This window comes from Dermacentor albipictus, chromosome 1, assembly GCF_038994185.2.
Source record: "Dermacentor albipictus isolate Rhodes 1998 colony chromosome 1, USDA_Dalb.pri_finalv2, whole genome shotgun sequence".
In the NCBI taxonomy this organism is placed as follows: Eukaryota; Metazoa; Arthropoda; class Arachnida; order Ixodida; family Ixodidae; genus Dermacentor; species Dermacentor albipictus.
Window position 1 is genome coordinate 94,649,904 of NC_091821.1, and position 18,489 is coordinate 94,668,392.

The window sequence follows — 18,489 nt, forward strand, 5'->3', positions numbered from 1 at the left end:
GGTTGTCTGAACAGACCAATCAAACGCTCTCCTCGTTCATAGGAGGTTACTTTTGTTTGCTTGAAGAACGAACAACATTGCCTATACTGAGCGGCTTGTCGTACCTAATTGGCTGACAAGAGGCGAGGAGAACGCTCAAGTGGAGAGGGATTCAATGGGGCCGAGCCACTGAACTGAAAGTCGATAACCGGATGAAGAGGGTGGTGCCGGTGTCTACGATTGGTCGGCTTTCCCTTACTTAGCTCGCGGTGGCTCGTCGAAAATCGGGGCGGCATGCAACGGAAGCTCAAGTATGACGCTAATACCGACCCTTAGCAAAGAAGAGTTGGCAGATTGACGGGGTAAATGTGCCGAAAGTGCTCGAAAACGTTACACGGCCACGCAAGAAGTTTTATTATACGTAAATAAACCCATGCTCTCCGGCAGGTGCGAGTAGCCAGCGTCTGAGCGATCGGCGGCAGCCATCTTCTATTCCTTTGGGAACGGGGCAGCCTGCGGCTATTCCAAAAAAATTCAGTTATGTTCGGCATATTAATGCATCTTCATCGCGTACACCTCACTTTGACGCGGTGAGTTCTTGCGGTTTTGTGACGACGCGTGACAGGCAGGTGAAGTGGGTGCAGCCCGATAACTTTTTACCAATAGCCGAAGGCTAATGGCGAAAAGGAGTCGAATCAGAAATAACTGTTTTTCTTTTTTCTGTCAAATCATGCATAATCAGTGTGTACACATCATATCAGATGGGGAGGTATCGCGGTTTTCGTGACGTCGCGTGACAGGCAGGTGAAGTGGGGGTGGTCGAAAAAAGGTTCTGACCAATCGTGGAGTGCTGATAGCAGAATTGGAATAGTTTTACGTTATAGCGCCCCTGCACTGAAAATAACAAGCAGGCTGCAAGGACTGTGAGAAAAAGCCTATATCAGAACGAATTCGCTTTCAGTTGTTGGGAAGAAAAACGGGCGACTACAAAACGTGAGCCTTCGTTGGAACTTAGATGTGTCAAGGTGCACTCCACGGCTCGTAATGTATAAATATGGACATTAGTGGCTTGTTATCATAACTGGCCGTCCTCCGCTGTGTGTGCGACGTAAGTGGTGTGAACGTGCACGCACAGAGATGTTGACTCTTTGGGGAAACACCTCGTTGGTAGCCACGCCGGCATAATGCCAATAGTCTTTTCTACATTATGGCATAAAAGTGTCTTAAATGACGCCTAACGCGGGTAACTATAATAATGAAAAAAAGATTAGTCTCAGGGCTGCATGCTAAACTTAAGCTGTTAGGAGCGCTTCAGAACTCATGAGGTATGTGCCCGAAGGGTCTAGCGCCCTGTACATTGGCACTGGCAACTCAAGAGAGCGAGATGTCAGCAGCGTCACCATGTGGGCGTTCTTCGTACTCCATGTGACTTCCTGGGCCCACAAGGCTTGCTGTGGCCAGTATAGGAAGGAGAGTAACTATTCCTGGCGTGGTCTTATACAATATTACTGGAGGGAAATCTGTAGCTGAAATCTTTCAGCCACCATGGTAATTATGGGTAGAACATTTTTCTACATGTGGTATGGATTCGCTGAGAGAGCGCTTTGAAGGTTTTTTGTTGTTCTTAGGGGTTGAGGTAACATGTGACCTGTCGTTAGCACATTGAACCCTTCTATTTTAGTGAATAACACCCTAAGCTATTTTTCCACCCTAGTGAAGGTATCTACACTCACTGTTTGCGACTTGCATATAAATCTGATATTTTACGAATCTTACTATGTAGTCATTATCTGGAATGAACCCATAAATACTAATATTTAGAGGCCGAAAATAATTCAGTATAGAACAATGCACTTTATTTACAAGTGATGTGCGGCTATGGCCGCACATCAGTAAATGTTTTGTTATCAAGGAAAAACTTGCAAAGTTTATCTACGAGGAACCGCTATTGTTTACACTCTGAACCATTGCTACCACTGCATTGCATACGCGGTTTACGTCATGTGTGCTCCTCTGTTATTCTGCCCCCTTACACATTTCTCCCTTGCTGAGTAGCCAACCAGGTGTATACCTCTGGTTAACCTCCCTTCCTATCTGTACATCGGCCGCCATGGTGGCGTAGTGGCTTTTCCGTTGCGCTGCTAAGCCCGAGGGCGCGGTATCAAATCCCGGCCGTGCCGGTCGCGTTTCCATGAGGGCGAAATGCGGGAGCGCCTGCGTGATGGTAAAGAACCCCAGGTGGACAAAATGAATCCGGACTCCTCCACTACGGCGTGCTTAATAATCAGATCGCGGTGTTGGCGCGTGAAAGCACATAATTCTTCCTTTCTTCTCCGTCCCCGTTGAGCACCTAACTAAGTGTATAAGTGTGCACGCACACACCGTGCTCGCCCATTATTCCAATTTCCGACCACCGAGCCCGTGTTTTTAACGTCTCGGTTTAATGGTACTCAAAACCCTGGGACGAATTAATGAGCTCGTTTAGTCTTATCGAAGTCTTTCAATCACCAGTCTAAAAGCGCGCGGCTCAGAAATGGGCACATAATTTAGATTACGCTTAGATTAGGATAGGATAGGAATAAACTTTATTTGTCCAACGGTTGTTGATGTTAGTGCCCGGGGCTAGGCTGCCAGGGGTCCATCGCCCGAGGAAAATCTTTCGAGATCCTCGGCAACGGCCCTGGCCCGCTGGACGGCCCACTCCTGGTCTTCGGGTGCCTCGCTGAGGAGGGCGGCTTGCCATCTCTCAGCGAGGCGCCCCGCTTCAGAGGGTTCTGCTGTTGTATTCCCCCTTCCCCTTTGTCCTTGTTCCACGTGGCGCCGGCATTCCCAAAGCACATGGGCCATATCGGCCCGTTCGTGCTCGCACCACGGGCAGCCGGGCGACGGGTGCAGCACGGGCCACAGGCGGTGCAGGTGGTAGGGGTTGGTGAAAGTGCCCGTTTGCAATTGTCTCAGGTCGACCGCCTGGGACCTGTCTAGGCGCCCGTGGGGTTGTGGATATTTTCACGCTTAGATTAAGAATTTAGATTAAGAGCTTCAGTAGTGTATACGCTTAGATTAAGAATTTAGATTAAGAGCTTCAGTAGTGTATACGAACTTGAGCCTATACTGGTGTAGCGTATCGTTGAAATTCTGGAGGACCGGCGCTCAGACGAAGTACAAAGAGCGACACACGCTTTGCACTGAACGACAGGCACAGCGCAACGGGTGCGTCACCATTTTCTGTGCACTGCGTCTGAGCGCTGGTACTCCGGAATTTGTGCTCAGAGCTGTTATTGAATGCTTAAGCGATGTTATGACAAATTATATGCACTAATGCAGGTCATGTCTAATTGGGAATCATTTATATTGCGCAGTGCATGTAGCGTATATGATCTTCGCTCTGGGTGGCTTTATCAAAAGGTAAAGCCGCGGATTTGATCGCCTCTGGCGACGACGCGTGCTTCCCTATAACGACGGAAATATGGCGTATATAACGCACGCCCTGGACACTGCGGAACATTTCCGGCAGTGATCTGACCGACCTAATTATGGCGTGCGCCTCCGTGGTATTGGCGTCTCAGATGCTCGCGCTGGGTCTTTCCGCGCGCCCCCTTCTGCAAACAGCCGCCCTCCATTCGCAGACACCGGAGCTCGCTACTGGGCCTGTCGCACTTCTTTAATACCGTCCCGTCGCCTGTTATTTTCGTCTCTCGCTTTTTTTTCCCCTCTTCCGTCTTCCTAAAATCTGCAGAATTGTAGATCAAGGAGAAAATAAATGATACCGACGGGTCCACGCCAGCGAGTGGAAGATGGAAAGAGAAAAAAGCAAAAACGACGAATGACGTCTGCCATCTTCCGGTGGCCACAGGGCTGTTGTCACCGCTGTGCAAACAAAGCGCTCCCTCGCGCTCTTTCTCGGAGCTGCAGCCCCGTCTATGTCAAACAGCTCGTGATGTTTGCCGTTCGCGACGAAGGACGTCTGTGGGTCTTGCTGAGCCATATACCTCGCGCGGAACGAAACCAGCAGCGCTCGCGACGCGTGGGCTTTCTTGCGCCAAACAGCCCCGAGCCAGCCCGCGGGCTGTGCGAGCGCACTAACGGAAGCGAAAAAGAGAAAGAGAGAGAGAAAGAAAAGAAGAAATGCGAGAGAGCCGGGCGGCAGGGAAAAAAGAAATGCAAAACAGCAAAAAATATTTTTTTTTTCGGAACGATCATTCATGTTTTTTTAACCTATGCGCGCACCGCAGAAGAGAGTGCACTTTGGTTAACAAGATTAAAAATACGATTGCGTTTGAGTAGAAGGTAAGAAAGAGGTACAAATCACGATGGAACGTTTTATATTTGTGTTATTACGTCGTTGTTCGTGGCCTGAATACAAGCGAAGAGAGAGATAGAACAAAATTCATGACCCATTCCACTGTGACCCATGTGAAGGTGGGTGACCAGCGAAGCTGTTTAGCGCGCGACACAGACGTGACACAGAATTTTGAACAAAGGTGCGAGCATATTTATTGTCGTGATCTTTGGTCATCGTGGCGACATAGGCACGGACAAACATTCGCATATCATCTCTGCTATTAAATGTGTCTGTCACGTAAGACAATGAACGGCTCATACCCCCTTAAGCAATGGCTCGTACCCCCGTAAACGCGGCCTCCCCGTTACGACGACAGAAAAGTGAAATTCTACACTGGAATTATGAGCGGCAACGGAGCCAGCTATGGAAAAATGCGACGGCGCTCAAGCCATTGCTGCTGCTGATAGTTTTTTGCACTTTTTGCACAACGGAGCCAGCTGTAGAAGACGACGACGACGACGAACCCGCGAGCAGTGGCACGAGCGAGTTCGCCTGGTTGGCGCCGCGAATTTTTTAACGGTCCTTTTTGAAAATGTTGTGCAAAACATTTTTTTCAAAAACATCTGCTCTTACCCTTCTGCCCGGGACCTCTTTGGGTCCCAGGTGTGACAAGGGTAGTTCAAGGGCGCGCTACAGGTCCCCGAGCCCACAGGGGTATGTGCCATTGAGCTTGGACCCTTTCTGCACTATCACCAGGATCAGCCAACATGATGATAGTTTCCGCACACAGATGTCACGAGACCCCGGACTTGAGCAATATACAGCTTCGGTGTAAAAAACGAACTCTTTAACGGCGGCTTCAATTAGAGCTCGGTATAGCCTGGCGGCTTGTGCAACTGTACGTATGACACGAAATATGAAACATGGATTGAGATCGCCTATAACGTAAAGCTATTCCAGACTTTTCTATTCCAATTCTGCAATCAGCCCTTCACGATTGGTTAAAAAATTTCCGGTCCACTCCCACTTCGCCTCTCTGTCACTCGACGTCACGGAAACCGCGATAGCTGCACATCTGATATGACGTGTACACACTGATTATGCTTGCTAGACCAAACAAAAGACAAATAACTATATCCGATACGACGCTTTTTTGCCATTAGCCCTTCTTTAATGGTCAAAGGTTTTCAGGCTGCACCCACTTCGTCTGTCACGCGACGTCACAAAACCGTGAAAACTCACCGCGTCTAAGTGACGCTATGCATTAAAGATATAAATATGCTGAACAAACCTGAATTTTTTCCTAAGTAGCCGGAGACTGCCCAGTTCCAAAAAGGAATAGAAGATAACTCCCCGGTGATCGCTCAGGCGCTGGCTACTCGCCCCTGCCGGAGAGCATGTATTTATTTCCATATACTAAAACTTCTTGCGTGGCGGTATAACGTGATCGAGCCCTTTCGGCACGTATACGACATCATTCTGCCAACTCTTATTTGCTGAGGATCCGTTTTGGCGGCATTTCTAACCTTCCGTTACACGCCGCCGCAATTTTCGACCAGCCACCGCAAGCTAACAAAGGGGAAGCAGACCAATTGCATGCGCTGGCACCCCGCTCCTCATCCGGTTATCTATTTTCACTCCGCTGGCTCGGTTCCATCAAAACGTTCTCCACTTGAGCGTGGTTCTCGCCTCTTGTCAGTCAATTAGATAAAAAAAAACGCTCAATGGTGGCAATGTTATTAGTTTTTAAAGCAAACAAAAGTGACCTCCCATAAACTAAGAGGACATTTGATTGGGCTATTCAGACAACGCTACGGGTCACCGCCTAATGCTTGCGTTGGCGGTTGCGCAAATTTGACGTCAGGAGATTGGAATAAAAATTGGAGGACGCTTAAGCTTCGCCTTCAAGAGTGGAACGCGATAGCGTTCCCGTCGACCCGCCAATGGGTGTAAGACAATGGGCTACAGGGCAGCCATCACTTACGAGGCGCCCCGCATCAGACGCGGTGAGCGTCGAGCCATATGGTCGAGCAACGCGGCGTTCGGCGCAGCAATGAAACGTGCGCCTGAGCAAGCGGAGCGAACCAAAGAACTCGGTATCCCGGAGGGGGAAATGATGCACGCCAGCCAAACGCCGTGATCGGCACGGGCAGAGAGATAGAGAGATAGTGATCTAAAGAAAGGAAGGACGCTTGATTCTGCGGAGGGAGCGAGGCGAAGCGTTGTCAGGGGAGAGAGTCCGAACCGCGACAGCTCCAATGCGCGCGTGGCGCGCCATCTGTCGGGGCAGCGCCGTACATGGAGAGGAGGGGCTCTTCTGTGTTTGCCGCAAGATGGCTCTCCGTGTGCGGAAAGCGCAGAAGAAATGCAGCGAAACGCACTTCGCTACTCGTGTAATTGCGACTTCTGTAAGTTACATGTTCATAATTACCTATATACACCACAGTATAACTTTCCACGGCTCGTTTCGAAGGCAACACCGCATTCACTAGAGGCGCGTTTGTACGTTTTGGAAGCATCGAAATCGTGGCTGAGTGGTAGCGTCTCCGTCTCACACTCCGGAGACCCTGGTTCGATTCCCACCCAGACCATCTTGGAAGTTGCTTTTTATTTATGGAGTGCCTGCCGTGATTTATCGCTCACGGCCAACGCCGCAAAAACGCTGACGCCGACGCCGACACCGACGCCGACGACACCGGCTTTTCTGCGACACGAGCTCCTTAACGCTATCGCGTTAAAAGCTGATTGGAATTGTTTTACGTTATAGGGGCCTGATTTTTGAACACGGTTACTTTTTGTTCCCTGGTGGAATATCAAAGCAAATCTAACGATTTGGTATATAATGAGACCAGAGAAGCCTTTTCGTTATATTTACACTGGCGCGATGCCTTCTTCTCATCAGTGTCAGTCCCAAGCAAAGATGGAATAGTAATGATAGAACGTTTGTTTTGCAAAACAATAAAAAGAATACATTTCTGCGCCTCCAACAGAGATAAGGACTGGACGATTGCGTGCGCTAACATCAACAACGGACATCGTCAACGCTAGTACAAAGAAAGAAAGAAAGAAAGAAAGAAAGAAAGAAAGAAAGAAAGGAAGAAAGAAAGAAAGATGAAAAACGGTGCGGGGGGGGAGGCAATGAGATAAGAGGGGGGTGTCTGCGGCACGTCTAGTGATGCGCGCGAAAGCGCAGTTTCTTTCTTTGCTTCCAGCAAAATTACTTTGCCGTTCCTCCCAGGCGGACAGGGTAGCCATCGTGGCGCACTCTAGATATAATGCTCGACAGCGTTTCTACAGAATCTAATTAATTTTTTTCAAACTTATTTGCTATCTGTCTCTTCTCCTTGTGCTTGACAATATCCTTGCCACTTGCTTATTCGCGTAACGCAGAACAAACGTTTCAACACAAGTACATTTTTCACGTGTGCTCTTGCATAGACGACGTTCGTTTGCATAATTTAGGCTTTCGCCTCGGCTCTGTTTGTCTAGACAGATCACACCGCGCGCTCGCAGGCGGGTTGACTCGCGATGTATCCGCGCTGCTGAAGCATCGCATTTTAAAGTCTGTTCTTGCCTCACACACGACCTGGCAACTTTATAGAGCTAGGCTTTCAAGAACACAGTTTTATATTCCTCCCCTTAGAAGGCTAGTCTGGTGACTGAACAGAGTATATCTATCTGGTTTAAAATAAATACCGGCTTTTTTTCTGTTTAGGCGCTAGACGAAATGAAGCGTGACAATTAATAAGCACTGGGTCTGGTCAATGCAATGTTACCATTTGTCTGTAGCCAAGGTTTAAAGCTATCGCCACGCTCGGTCGACATACCCAGTACATCATTATAGAGGGTGCTTCTGTATACGAAAGCTTTAGGGAATATTTAAGGATAGCTGTTTTGAAATAAAATCATGGTTCTTCCGGACACATGCCGTCAGTGGTTCTGACCACGGGGGTCACAACCATTGACGCAGTTAATTAGTTAACGAGTCGCTGATTAACAAACATTAATTAAATAATTATGCAATTAATTTCGCTTTGTTCCAGCGGGCGTATCGTAATTGGAAAATTGAAGCAAGATCTCCTACAAGCCATATCAACTTTTGGATCTGGAAAAATGCGATTGCCCGCGGAACTGTGGCGCGACGAGTTTCGGCTATCAGAGCGCGCCAAGCCGAATCTGGGTGGCTACAGCGAGCCTAAAGCCCCTCGAGGCAACGTTCTACTTAGGTCACCCAGAGGCACAGACGCAACGCGCTGGCGGCCAGCTGCTGGGTGACGTGAGAGCACGTCACCTCGATGGGGCGGGGGGAGGCTCGCTTCAATTTCCCAATTAGCCCGCTGAGACTAAACGTTAAAACGTTAATTAATCAATTTTGCCAATTAGCCACTAATTACCACGTATCACCCGCAACCCCGTGGGCCCCACGAAGGAATTATGAAACCGCTGTTTTATGCATTGAAGCACAAAAGCAACTGGGACACCAACGCGTTTCGACGGATACATTGAAAATGAATATCTGGGAACTGGTGCTGTCCAGAGAATTCGTTCCAAGTGGATACGCCGTGCGAACTCAGCGGCTATAATTTGTAGATAGAAATACGTGGCGTAATGTAAATAGTTAACATGGTAATTACGGTAATTACGTTAATTATTCAATTAAGCATTTTGATTTCTTGTAGCTGTAATGGCCACCTCATCGAGTAATTTAGATCAAGGGTGGTTAGAATTGTGCTATCTGCCATTGACAATCTTTAAAAAACTCGGCACAGCTAAATAAAAAGAAAAAGACCTGTATAGTGCAAGTCATTAGTGCCGGTTTTTGACTCGTATAGCTATCCGACACAAGGTCTAGTTAAACTCCCTGCCTTTCCTCCGTCCCTCTTCCTCTCTATTATTTTCATTGAAATGATTGATAGGAGGGGTTGGCGCCTTTATGACGACATTCGCTACTCCTTGTCACTTAGCAAAGGAAACAAATATTCACAATAAGAGAGGATAATCTCAACAAATATGGCACTCAGTAGAACACCAGATTTATAAAAAACTATACAGTTCAACAGAACATGAATCCCTCCTCTCTATTTAATATTCCCGACTGACTGCGTAGGAAAATATGCTTTTTGTGGTATTTTATTGGCAGTTTTGGAGCTCGTGATACTTCTGAATGCGCTGGTGAATCGACCGTGCACTAAGAACTATTTTTCGGTTTTTCTAGCAGCGGCGGTAGACAAGCTTCTATTTCGCTCAAGACCGACCGACCGACCGACCGACCGACGGACCGACCGACCGACCGACCGACCGACCGACGGACGGACGGACGGACGGACGGACGCATGGACGGACATGCGCGCACACGAGCACGATGCACCATGTGAGAGGTTCGGGCAAGCGTGCCTTTGTACGCACCGGGCAAACACTCTGGGAGCAGGCCGGGCGTCCACTGTCCCTGCCAGCAGCGCAGCTCCGGCTGCCCCTGAACCTGGAAGCCCCGGCCGCACACCAGCTCCACCAGGGTGCCATGGCCGATCAGCTCCGCCGGATCCAGAGGCCGCTCCGTCGTCAACTCCCGGAACGAGCCGTTCGGCACCTCGGGCAGACTGCACGTGGCTGCGAAGGACGGGCTCGTGGTCAGGCACAGGGAAACCTGCTTGTCGCGACCGAGAATGCTTGCAGTTTGACAGCCAGAATAGACATCTATTTGATAGTTGTCAAGGGGATGATATTCTGCCATTCATGCGACAAGCGTGTGCTTGTCGAAGAATACAGGACCTCGCAATCTTTTTGGCGATACCCATTTACGGCGTTTTATTACGAACGGTAACTTGCGTTTGTTGATGGCCGGAAACGCGCAGAGTGTAAAACGTCATGGCGAAGCGTCTGAGATCTTAGAGCGCAGCTCTAAGGCGCCATTTCCTGCGGCGAGCGTCGGCGTAATCGAGCGAACGAACACAGGGGAAGACGAAAGTGGACGCGGAGCGCAGCAGGGGATAAAAAGCACGAGGAGGGAAGCGGAGGGGAGGGTGCAGCGCAACCAGGAAGCGGAAATCGGAAGAACGCATGGCTCAAAGGGCGAGGGGTAAGCGGAGTGACTGCACGACCAGGTATGCAGCCAGCGCGGAAAAAAAAAAAAAAAAGCGCTCACGTGGCCTTCGGACCCATTGCGGACGCTCTATTTTGCCTGCGGCGCCGCTGCCGCAAAAGAATGCACTCCGCACGAGCCATCCATTCCCGTGTTCACGCTTTCTTTCTGAACAATGAGCGACACAACCGGTAGAAATGCTTTGTCTGCCGCTGCTGCTAAACGAGCTGCCCGAGGAGATATTCCGCGCCACCGCAGAGAGCACCTTGTCCTTCAGGATCAAATTATTTGCCATAAAACCCCGAAACAGCTGCACTTGAAATTCGCATTTCCTTCATGTTTCGTTTTTCCCCTTTTTTTATTTCCTCTTCAAGAGGTTGGACGAGGTGTTCCTTTCAAGAAACAATTGCCAACCGATTTCTCTTTCCCGCAAGTATGGTGTTTATATAAAGACGGAAAGAATAGCGGAGAAAGAAAGCAAATGCGCGAAAAATAAATTAGGGAAGGGCTGGGGACCGTCTGGGAGTGTCAAAGTCTATCTAATAGGCCACTCGAACGTAGAAACTTCAATACCGCCTTGACCGACTTCCGGCAGGACGACCGTATATGACGGCACTCCAGGATTGTCTGCTCCGAAAGCGGCCGGTCGTCGAGACGGGCTAACGCGGTCCCGCGCGACTGCTTGTGTGCGCTGCATACAACGATAAAAGAACATGTTCGATAGTTTACTTCCCCCCAGTACCCTTCCCTCAGTATACACGGTGGCAAAAAAAAAAAGCTTCTCTTCCGGTTAACATCTTTGCATTTTCTATTTTCTCTCTTTCTCTCTTGTATATGTTTACATGACTACTACTAATAAAACAATGCACCTGCGCTGGAGTTTGAACAGTGGTCAGTGTGGCAAGAATGCGACAATCTCACATTGTTCCTAATGGGAAGTTATATGCGGCCGTTTGACAGCGGACGTACAGCACGCACGACCACAATGCGCATAATCTCGATCACTTTCCCTCCTATGTTCACTCATTTGCGTGCTAGCGCTGTAGGAAAAAGCGGCGCTGAGGGAGCAGAAGTTTGCAATAGAGATTGGTGTTGTTAAAGGGACACGTTACAGCTCCGAAGTACAGCGTATAATGACGGCTAAAGGATGAAAAAGTGTAATTACCAGAGCTTCATGTCTTCGTTAAAGTGCCATATACGCTGCGCGTATGAACCATCACGGACGAAACTACTGATTGCAAGGCAGGGCAAACGATTTGTGTTGGTTTAGAGGGGTCCTGAAGCATCCCTCGGGCTTGGCGAAAAAACACAGTCCGCAGATAGCATACGCTGCTGGGAACATCTCAGCCATATTTTGCACTCGTCCGCGGCGCGTCCTGCTCGCACGCGGAGCACGAATTGGATTGGATATACTTTATTAAAGGACCTGCAGAACGCGCGTCAGCGCGCAGCGGGCGTTTCCCACGCAGCGACAGACAGGCAGTACCTGGCGGCCGCTGCGCGGGCCTGCTCGACGGCCCATTGCTAGTCTTGTAGGAGCAGGCTTCATAGGATCTTCTCCCACTTGTCCGAGTTATAGTCGGGAAGAGTGTTTCTACACTCCCAGAACACGTGTGCCAGTGTCGCAGTGTCGCCGCACGAGGGGCACGCGTCGTCGGGGTAGACGTCCGGGTAGATGATGTGTAACGTGGCAGGGTTGGGATAGGTATGTGTCTGTGACAAACGTAGCATTAGCGCCTTCGGCCAGTTCAGCTTTGGGTGCGGGGGTGGAAAGAGACATCGTCCCGGGTAAAAGTGTTTAGTGATTTCATTGTACGTTATTGGGGTGTCCACGTTCGCCTCCAACTCGTAGGTACACGGTTGTCCGTGAGTTACGGCGCTGTTGGTAAGCGCGCGCGCAGCGTTGTGGGCTGTCTTGGTTGGGCGGGGCGCCCGGGATCCGACTCAGGTGGGCGGAAATCCAGATGACGGTGTGGTGCTTGACGGCGCACGGATCAGCGCCGCGGAGGACGCGTAACACCTGGTCGGAGACGACTCCTCTCTCGAACGCTTTGATGGCTGGTCGCGAGTGGCTGAGTATCTCTCGCTCTTCGTCGAGCATTGCCAGGGCTATGGCCTCTTGCTCCGCCACCTCGGGGTCGCGTGTGTGTACCGTGGCGGCGTTACGTGACCCCGAAACGTGCACACACGTGACACGCGAAAGAAATAAAAACTAAAATGAAATCATGGTCTCCCAGATTCGGCGATGTGCGGCGACCACCTTGGAGGCTGGTGCGTTTCGCCGACTCCGCTAGGTGCGCTAAGAGCCAAAGTGTGATCAAACCCCTTAAACTTCGTAAAGTAGCGACACTCTCGTCCTCCACCTTCACTCCTCCTCGTTTTTCCTCTCTTTCGCACTCCCTCCTCGACCATGGCGCCGCCTACGTGTAGGCGGCGCCATGGTCGACAGAGAGTATACTCTCTGTCGGTCAAGCTGGTGCAGGACAAAGCCGGTCCACACCACGCAGCATAGCCAGACTGGAGCATGTGAGCGCGAGCGCGATCTGAAGTTTCCTGCAGTCCTACCCCAAAGCGTAAAACTACTCCAATGGGTTTTTATTCCAATCTCCTGACGTCAAATTTGCGTAACCGCCGACGTAAGCATCAGGCGGTGACCCTCAGCGTTGCCTCAACAGCCCAATCAAACGACCTCTTAATTTATAGTAGGTCACATTGCTTTCAAAAGGAATAACCTTGCCTACACTGTGCGGCTTGTCTTATCTAATTGACTGACAAGACGCGAGGAGCACGCTAAAGTGGAGAGAATGTCAATGGGGCCGAGCCAGCGCACTGAAGATGGATAACTGGACGAAGAGGGAGGTGCCGGCGTCTACGTTTGGTCCGCTTTCCCTTCTTAGCCTGCAGTGGCTGGTCGAAAATAGCGGAGGCGTGCAACAGAAGGTTATGAATGCCGCCAAAACGGATCCTCAGCAGCGAAGACTTGGCATAGCGAGGTTGTAAACGTACCAAAAGTGCTCGAAAACCTTACACGTTCGCACAGAAAGTTTTATTGCATGCAAATAAACCCATGCTCTCTGGCATGTGCGAGTAGCCAGTGCCAGAGCGATAGGTGGCAGCCATCTTTTATTCCTTTCGGAACGGGGCAGCCTGCTGCTATTCAGAAAAAAATTCAGTTTTGTTCGGCATAATAATGCATCTTTAACGCGTGCACGTCACTTTGACGCGGTGTGTTTTCGCGGTTTTGTGACGTCGCGTGAGAGGCAAGTGAAGTGGGTGCAGCCCGAAAGCTTTTTGCCAATAGCCGAGGTCTAATGGCGATAACGTGTCGAATCTGAAATAATCATTTTTTTTTGTTCGGTCAAATAACGCATAATCAGTGTGTACAAGTCATATCAGATGGGGAGCTATAGCGATTTTCGTGACGTCGCGTGACAGACAGGCAAAGTGGGGGTGCTGCAAAAAAGTTTTTGACCAATCGCGGAGGGCTGATTGCAGGATTGTAATAGAGAAGTTTGGAATATCTTTACGTTATAGCACCCTTTGGCGTGTTCCCCAGAAAATCTGTCCGTCCCGCGACGCCTTATCTCTGGAAAATAAATGCATAATTCGCCGAGTCAACACATGTAATTGTTATAACAGTGTAATAGTAGATTATTGGTAGCATTAGAAAAAAAATACTTCTCATCGGAATTCGAACCATGGACCGCAGCGTGGCAGGCAGATGTCTGTATGAGCTACGTTACATTCATGGGAGGGAAAGTTGCTTTGGCCTCAGTTTACATCACACCCACTTCAAGTCACAAATACATTAAAAAATTTCTCTCCATTTCATTATTTTCCTGCAGTCCTACACTTTCTGCAGTCCGCATTCTTTGGCGAGTACCCCTCCAAATATGTCCGTCCTGCGACATCTTATGTCTGCAAAATAAATGCATAATTGGTGAAGTTAACACATGTAATCGTTATAAGAGTGTAATAGTAGATGATTGCTAGCACTACAAAAAAAAGAAAGACTGGTTATGTTACCGTCACCGCGTCAAGGTCGTAACAAAAAATGAAAATAAGGAAGTTAACACACGTAATCATTATAATAATGCAATAGTAGATGATTGGCAGCGTTAGAAAAATTGAAAAATATTGGTTACGTCACCGTCGCCGCGTCAGGATCATAACAAAAAAGGAAAATAAATAATTTAACACACATGTAATTATTATAATAATGTAACAGTAGATGATTGGTAGCGATGGGCAGACAGGCATAGCCTAGCTAAATAAGTAAGCAAAAGCGAAGCGGCAGCCGAGAAAAAAAAAGAAAGAAAAAAAGAAAACCTTATGCATTAGTAGACAATTCTCAAGATTTCTGTAGATCTTTTTTTTTAAATTTAGGTAGCGCAGAGAAGCCCTGCGCTTCATTATGCGCATTGTAGAGATTAGGTGGATCGTACGCAAAGGGTCAGCACTGAATGGTCACATAAGGCAAGAACTGCGAGTATATTAGTTTGCAGTACTTTTCATGCTGATGTTCCTCGCGCGTTCTGATCGAAATGTAAGTCATTTTCTTAAGATACGCACGCTGATCATGTAATTAGGAACATTTTTGCCTGCTTTAAACGACCTACGGGTGGAAAATAACTAATCAATTTCGATAAATAACCTGAACCGTCAAATAAAAATATTCAGAAGCCGTCCTGTATCAATCTTATTTTCTTATACAGGGGCCCATAAAATATATGTCTTGTTTCAAATCTTGTCCAAGTTAGGGTCTCGCACAGTCGCGCGTATAATTTCGCTTTAGACCGTTCTAACTGCTCAAAGCGACTCTGACTGGGCATAAAGATGGACTGGTAATCCCTTCTGGATTTACATATCAGCGGATTTGCTTATTTTTGACCAACTGGCGATTCGCGTGTCGCGCATGACCGAACAAATCTATGTACCTATAGTGGCACTCACGACTTCAATATCACGTATGTTCATGTTGAATCAAATAATTACTGAGTCTGAAAAAAGAGGATTAAAAGTTAATATGTTTCTTCTTCGATGCAACATAACGTCGTATGCGATAATCTTCTTGACTTTAATTTCGTCGACCTCGTGAATAAGAGGTTAAGAAGATGTCGGCTTACGCGGAGTAAGCCACAAACGGCTGCAAAAAGCAAGTTTAGGCACGTAAAAGCACCAGGACCCGTGAACGAGTGGGACAAGATAAAACTGCGCAAAGCGAAAACGAGCGTAAATGTTTCAAGTGTCTGCTCCAACTGATTGGCGAGGAACAGTTATCCTCGGGTTTAGTTTATGAATGACATGAAAAACTGCAGCCTGCACTAGACATGCCTAGAAGAGGGCGACGATCGAACCGAATTTGTCCGGGGCAGAGTTGAGCCACAGCGCGAAGAAGAAGAAGAAGAAGCAAGAAAGAGGCTGAAATATTCATCTGAAACAACGAGGAAACTCGACCCAATCGCATTAGAGCTTTCCGCAAGAACGACACGGTTTCAACTGCTCAGGAACAAAACAGCATATCCATCCGGAGGGGGTGGGGGGTGGGGGCAGGGCAATTGAGGTGCTTTTATGCAAGAGCAAAACTACCGAAGCACCTGCAGCTCAAGAACTTGCGCAAATGTGCTCTGAGACATTTGCCTGACTATGAATGAAAACTTGTGGGTGGCACAACTGAAAATGGTGACGTTGTATAAAGTGACACGGAAACATCTGGTGTCGACGTGTTGAGACCGCTATTTTTCTAGCGGCCATGAGGTTTAAACGAAGCTTTTGAGGTGCGTGCGTAAAACGAAAGAGGTCCTCCGGCATGCTAAACAATTGTTGTTCATGCGAAGATACATCATAAAGAAGGCGCCAGACGGAGCGTGCGCAGCTTAAGTATTTAGAGAGAGAGACGTATTTTAATGGCTGCCCGAGATGTTTGCCTGGCCATACACCTTCCATGCTACTCCATACGACGAGGGTGATGAGGGATAATCGGAATGCTTCTAACGTGTTTGTCACAGCTGTAACACACGGGCAAAAGTTAAGGGCCGTACGCGAAACTACCAAGACGTAAGATAAAAAGACGACATTGCTTCTGCTACAGACGTGAGAAGAACGTCTCTAGTAGTTTCACTGCTACATCTTTCATGCATACTGAGGAAGTTGTCAAATGTAAAATTTGTCAGTGCGACAGCCAAGACATAAGGATGCGAAATTTCGACTCAGCTCTGGTACCTACCAATTTTCAACCTCATGTTTTTTTTTTTCTCACCAAGGTAGTGAGTATATACGTTGAGCTCCACTGTATCTTCTGAGCTGATGCCGGGGGAGGGGGAGGGGGATCACTGAAGTTAACAATCGCATCGGGGTGAGCGCATCAGGAGTTTGACTCCGTATCTATACGACTGCATATCAGTTGATCTCCAAAGAAAATGACAGCTCCTAGTGTGTAAATACACACGTCACGTGCCTCTCAGGAAAACGTTAATGTGTACACGCAGGCCTGGTTAGGACAGCATGTGCGCCCTCTGGAGTAAGATATAAGACAAATAGGCAGGATAGAGGTCAGAAAGACAAAACGCCATAAAATATAGGCGTTACCAAATCACATATATGCTTAGAATCAAGATGAAGTGCTATTAGCGCATCAGACGCAGTGCGCTCGCTTGACAGGAAGAATACATGTATGTTTTGCATTAAACCACTGGTCGATACACTTTGGTAGGTTAAATTTTTTGCTACTGAGTTAGGAAACGCTTTCTCCTCAACGCGCATGTAATGATACAGTAACGAGGACAGGAATATTGCATGTTTTAAATTGTACTTCTTTACCGCTATGTGATTGACTCGAGTGGCAAGCCATCAACACATTCGGCAGAATTGGCCGAAACGGAGCTCTGTATGTTAACAATGGAATAGAATCGGAATAGGCGTCAAATAGCACGTTCGTTACATAATGCCGGATACTTCCTCTGCACGCAGTTCACATGGTAGTTCTAGGTACTTTAGGCTGGACCTCGTTGTGAGGATAATAGTTGGCGCTGCCTAACGATAGAGGCGTGTACTGCCAGCGTGAGAAGCGACTAGTTTGTTCTATATAGAAACGAGATGGCGGTTTCGGCGACGTGCCGCACGCAGCGAGAGCGCATGAATGCGAAACCATTACCGTTTCTGCCCCGATACTGTGCGATCAGCTTTCACAAATGCAACTAGGTTTTCGTTAACGCATGGTGCTCCATCCATTCTGCAAAATGTGGAACGGTAGGGGAAAGGCGTGTGCAGAGGTTGGCTGCAAAAATAGTGACTGCCATATTAAGAAATGGGATTAATCTGCGTGACCAAGTACCATGACCACGGCTACATAAGGGCTGCCTGTGTTGCCGGCAACCCTTCGCGATGCACGGCTTTCCTCGAGGATTAAAAAAAAAAAAAGAAACTATCTTCCGCCAGCGTTGAATCGCTAACCTCCATAGAAAGGCCTTCAACCCCTGAGCGTCAGCAAGAGTGAATACTGCTCGTTACACAGTGAAAAGGGAGTAGCAGCACTTTCTGCCATTGTAAGTTTCTCGTACTTTGTCTACAGGGATCCACCCCTACTCACAGACAAATTTTCCCCACTATATTGCCCACGTATATAAAAAATAAAGGAATGGGTTCACTCTTAAATCAATGCGCCAAAGCAAGGGTGACGGCGACTACACGTGAATGTTCGAAGCTGAACGTTTAATAAAGAAGAAAGAACAAAACAAACTGATACTGATTTAGTTCCCAAACGGAAAGTTTAGACAGCTTGGAATACATTTCTAGCCCCACTTAATGTACGAGAACCATATACGCTTTGATTCCATTGATATTGTACCATTGATTCCGATTAACTAAATTATCGAAGGTATAAGTTCTAGGGCACCATGACGAACTAAAATTATTGAAGGTCAGCAAATAAACTTACTCTAGGACAAATGAAAAGAAAAAAATGGAGGGAGAGTTAACCAAGTTCAAATCTAATGCACAATGTTTAGTACTTCGAGACTAGTACCCGTATTACGTAACGATTAATTTCATTTTCCATTCTTATTATCATTCGTCAGTGGCTTACACGAATTCGTAATCCCACCATCACCGGAAGCGGCATCTCACCGGGTCGGATGATAATACATGAATA

At 48.0% G+C, this 18,489-nt stretch overlaps 1 protein-coding gene across 4 annotated transcripts in view; it reads right to left on the reverse strand.

Moving 5' to 3' along the window:
- The window catches only part of Hasp (Hig-anchoring scaffold protein), an 810,838-nt gene that overhangs the window by 37,634 nt on the left and 754,715 nt on the right, over positions 1–18,489 (reverse strand). For all 4 annotated transcript variants that reach the window (XM_065432842.2, XM_065432843.2, XM_070523594.1 and 1 more), the window contains one exon: positions 9,668–9,868. In XM_065432842.2, the coding sequence (XP_065288914.1) occupies positions 9,668–9,868 (201 nt within the window). The remainder of the gene's footprint in view (positions 1–9,667; positions 9,869–18,489) is intronic.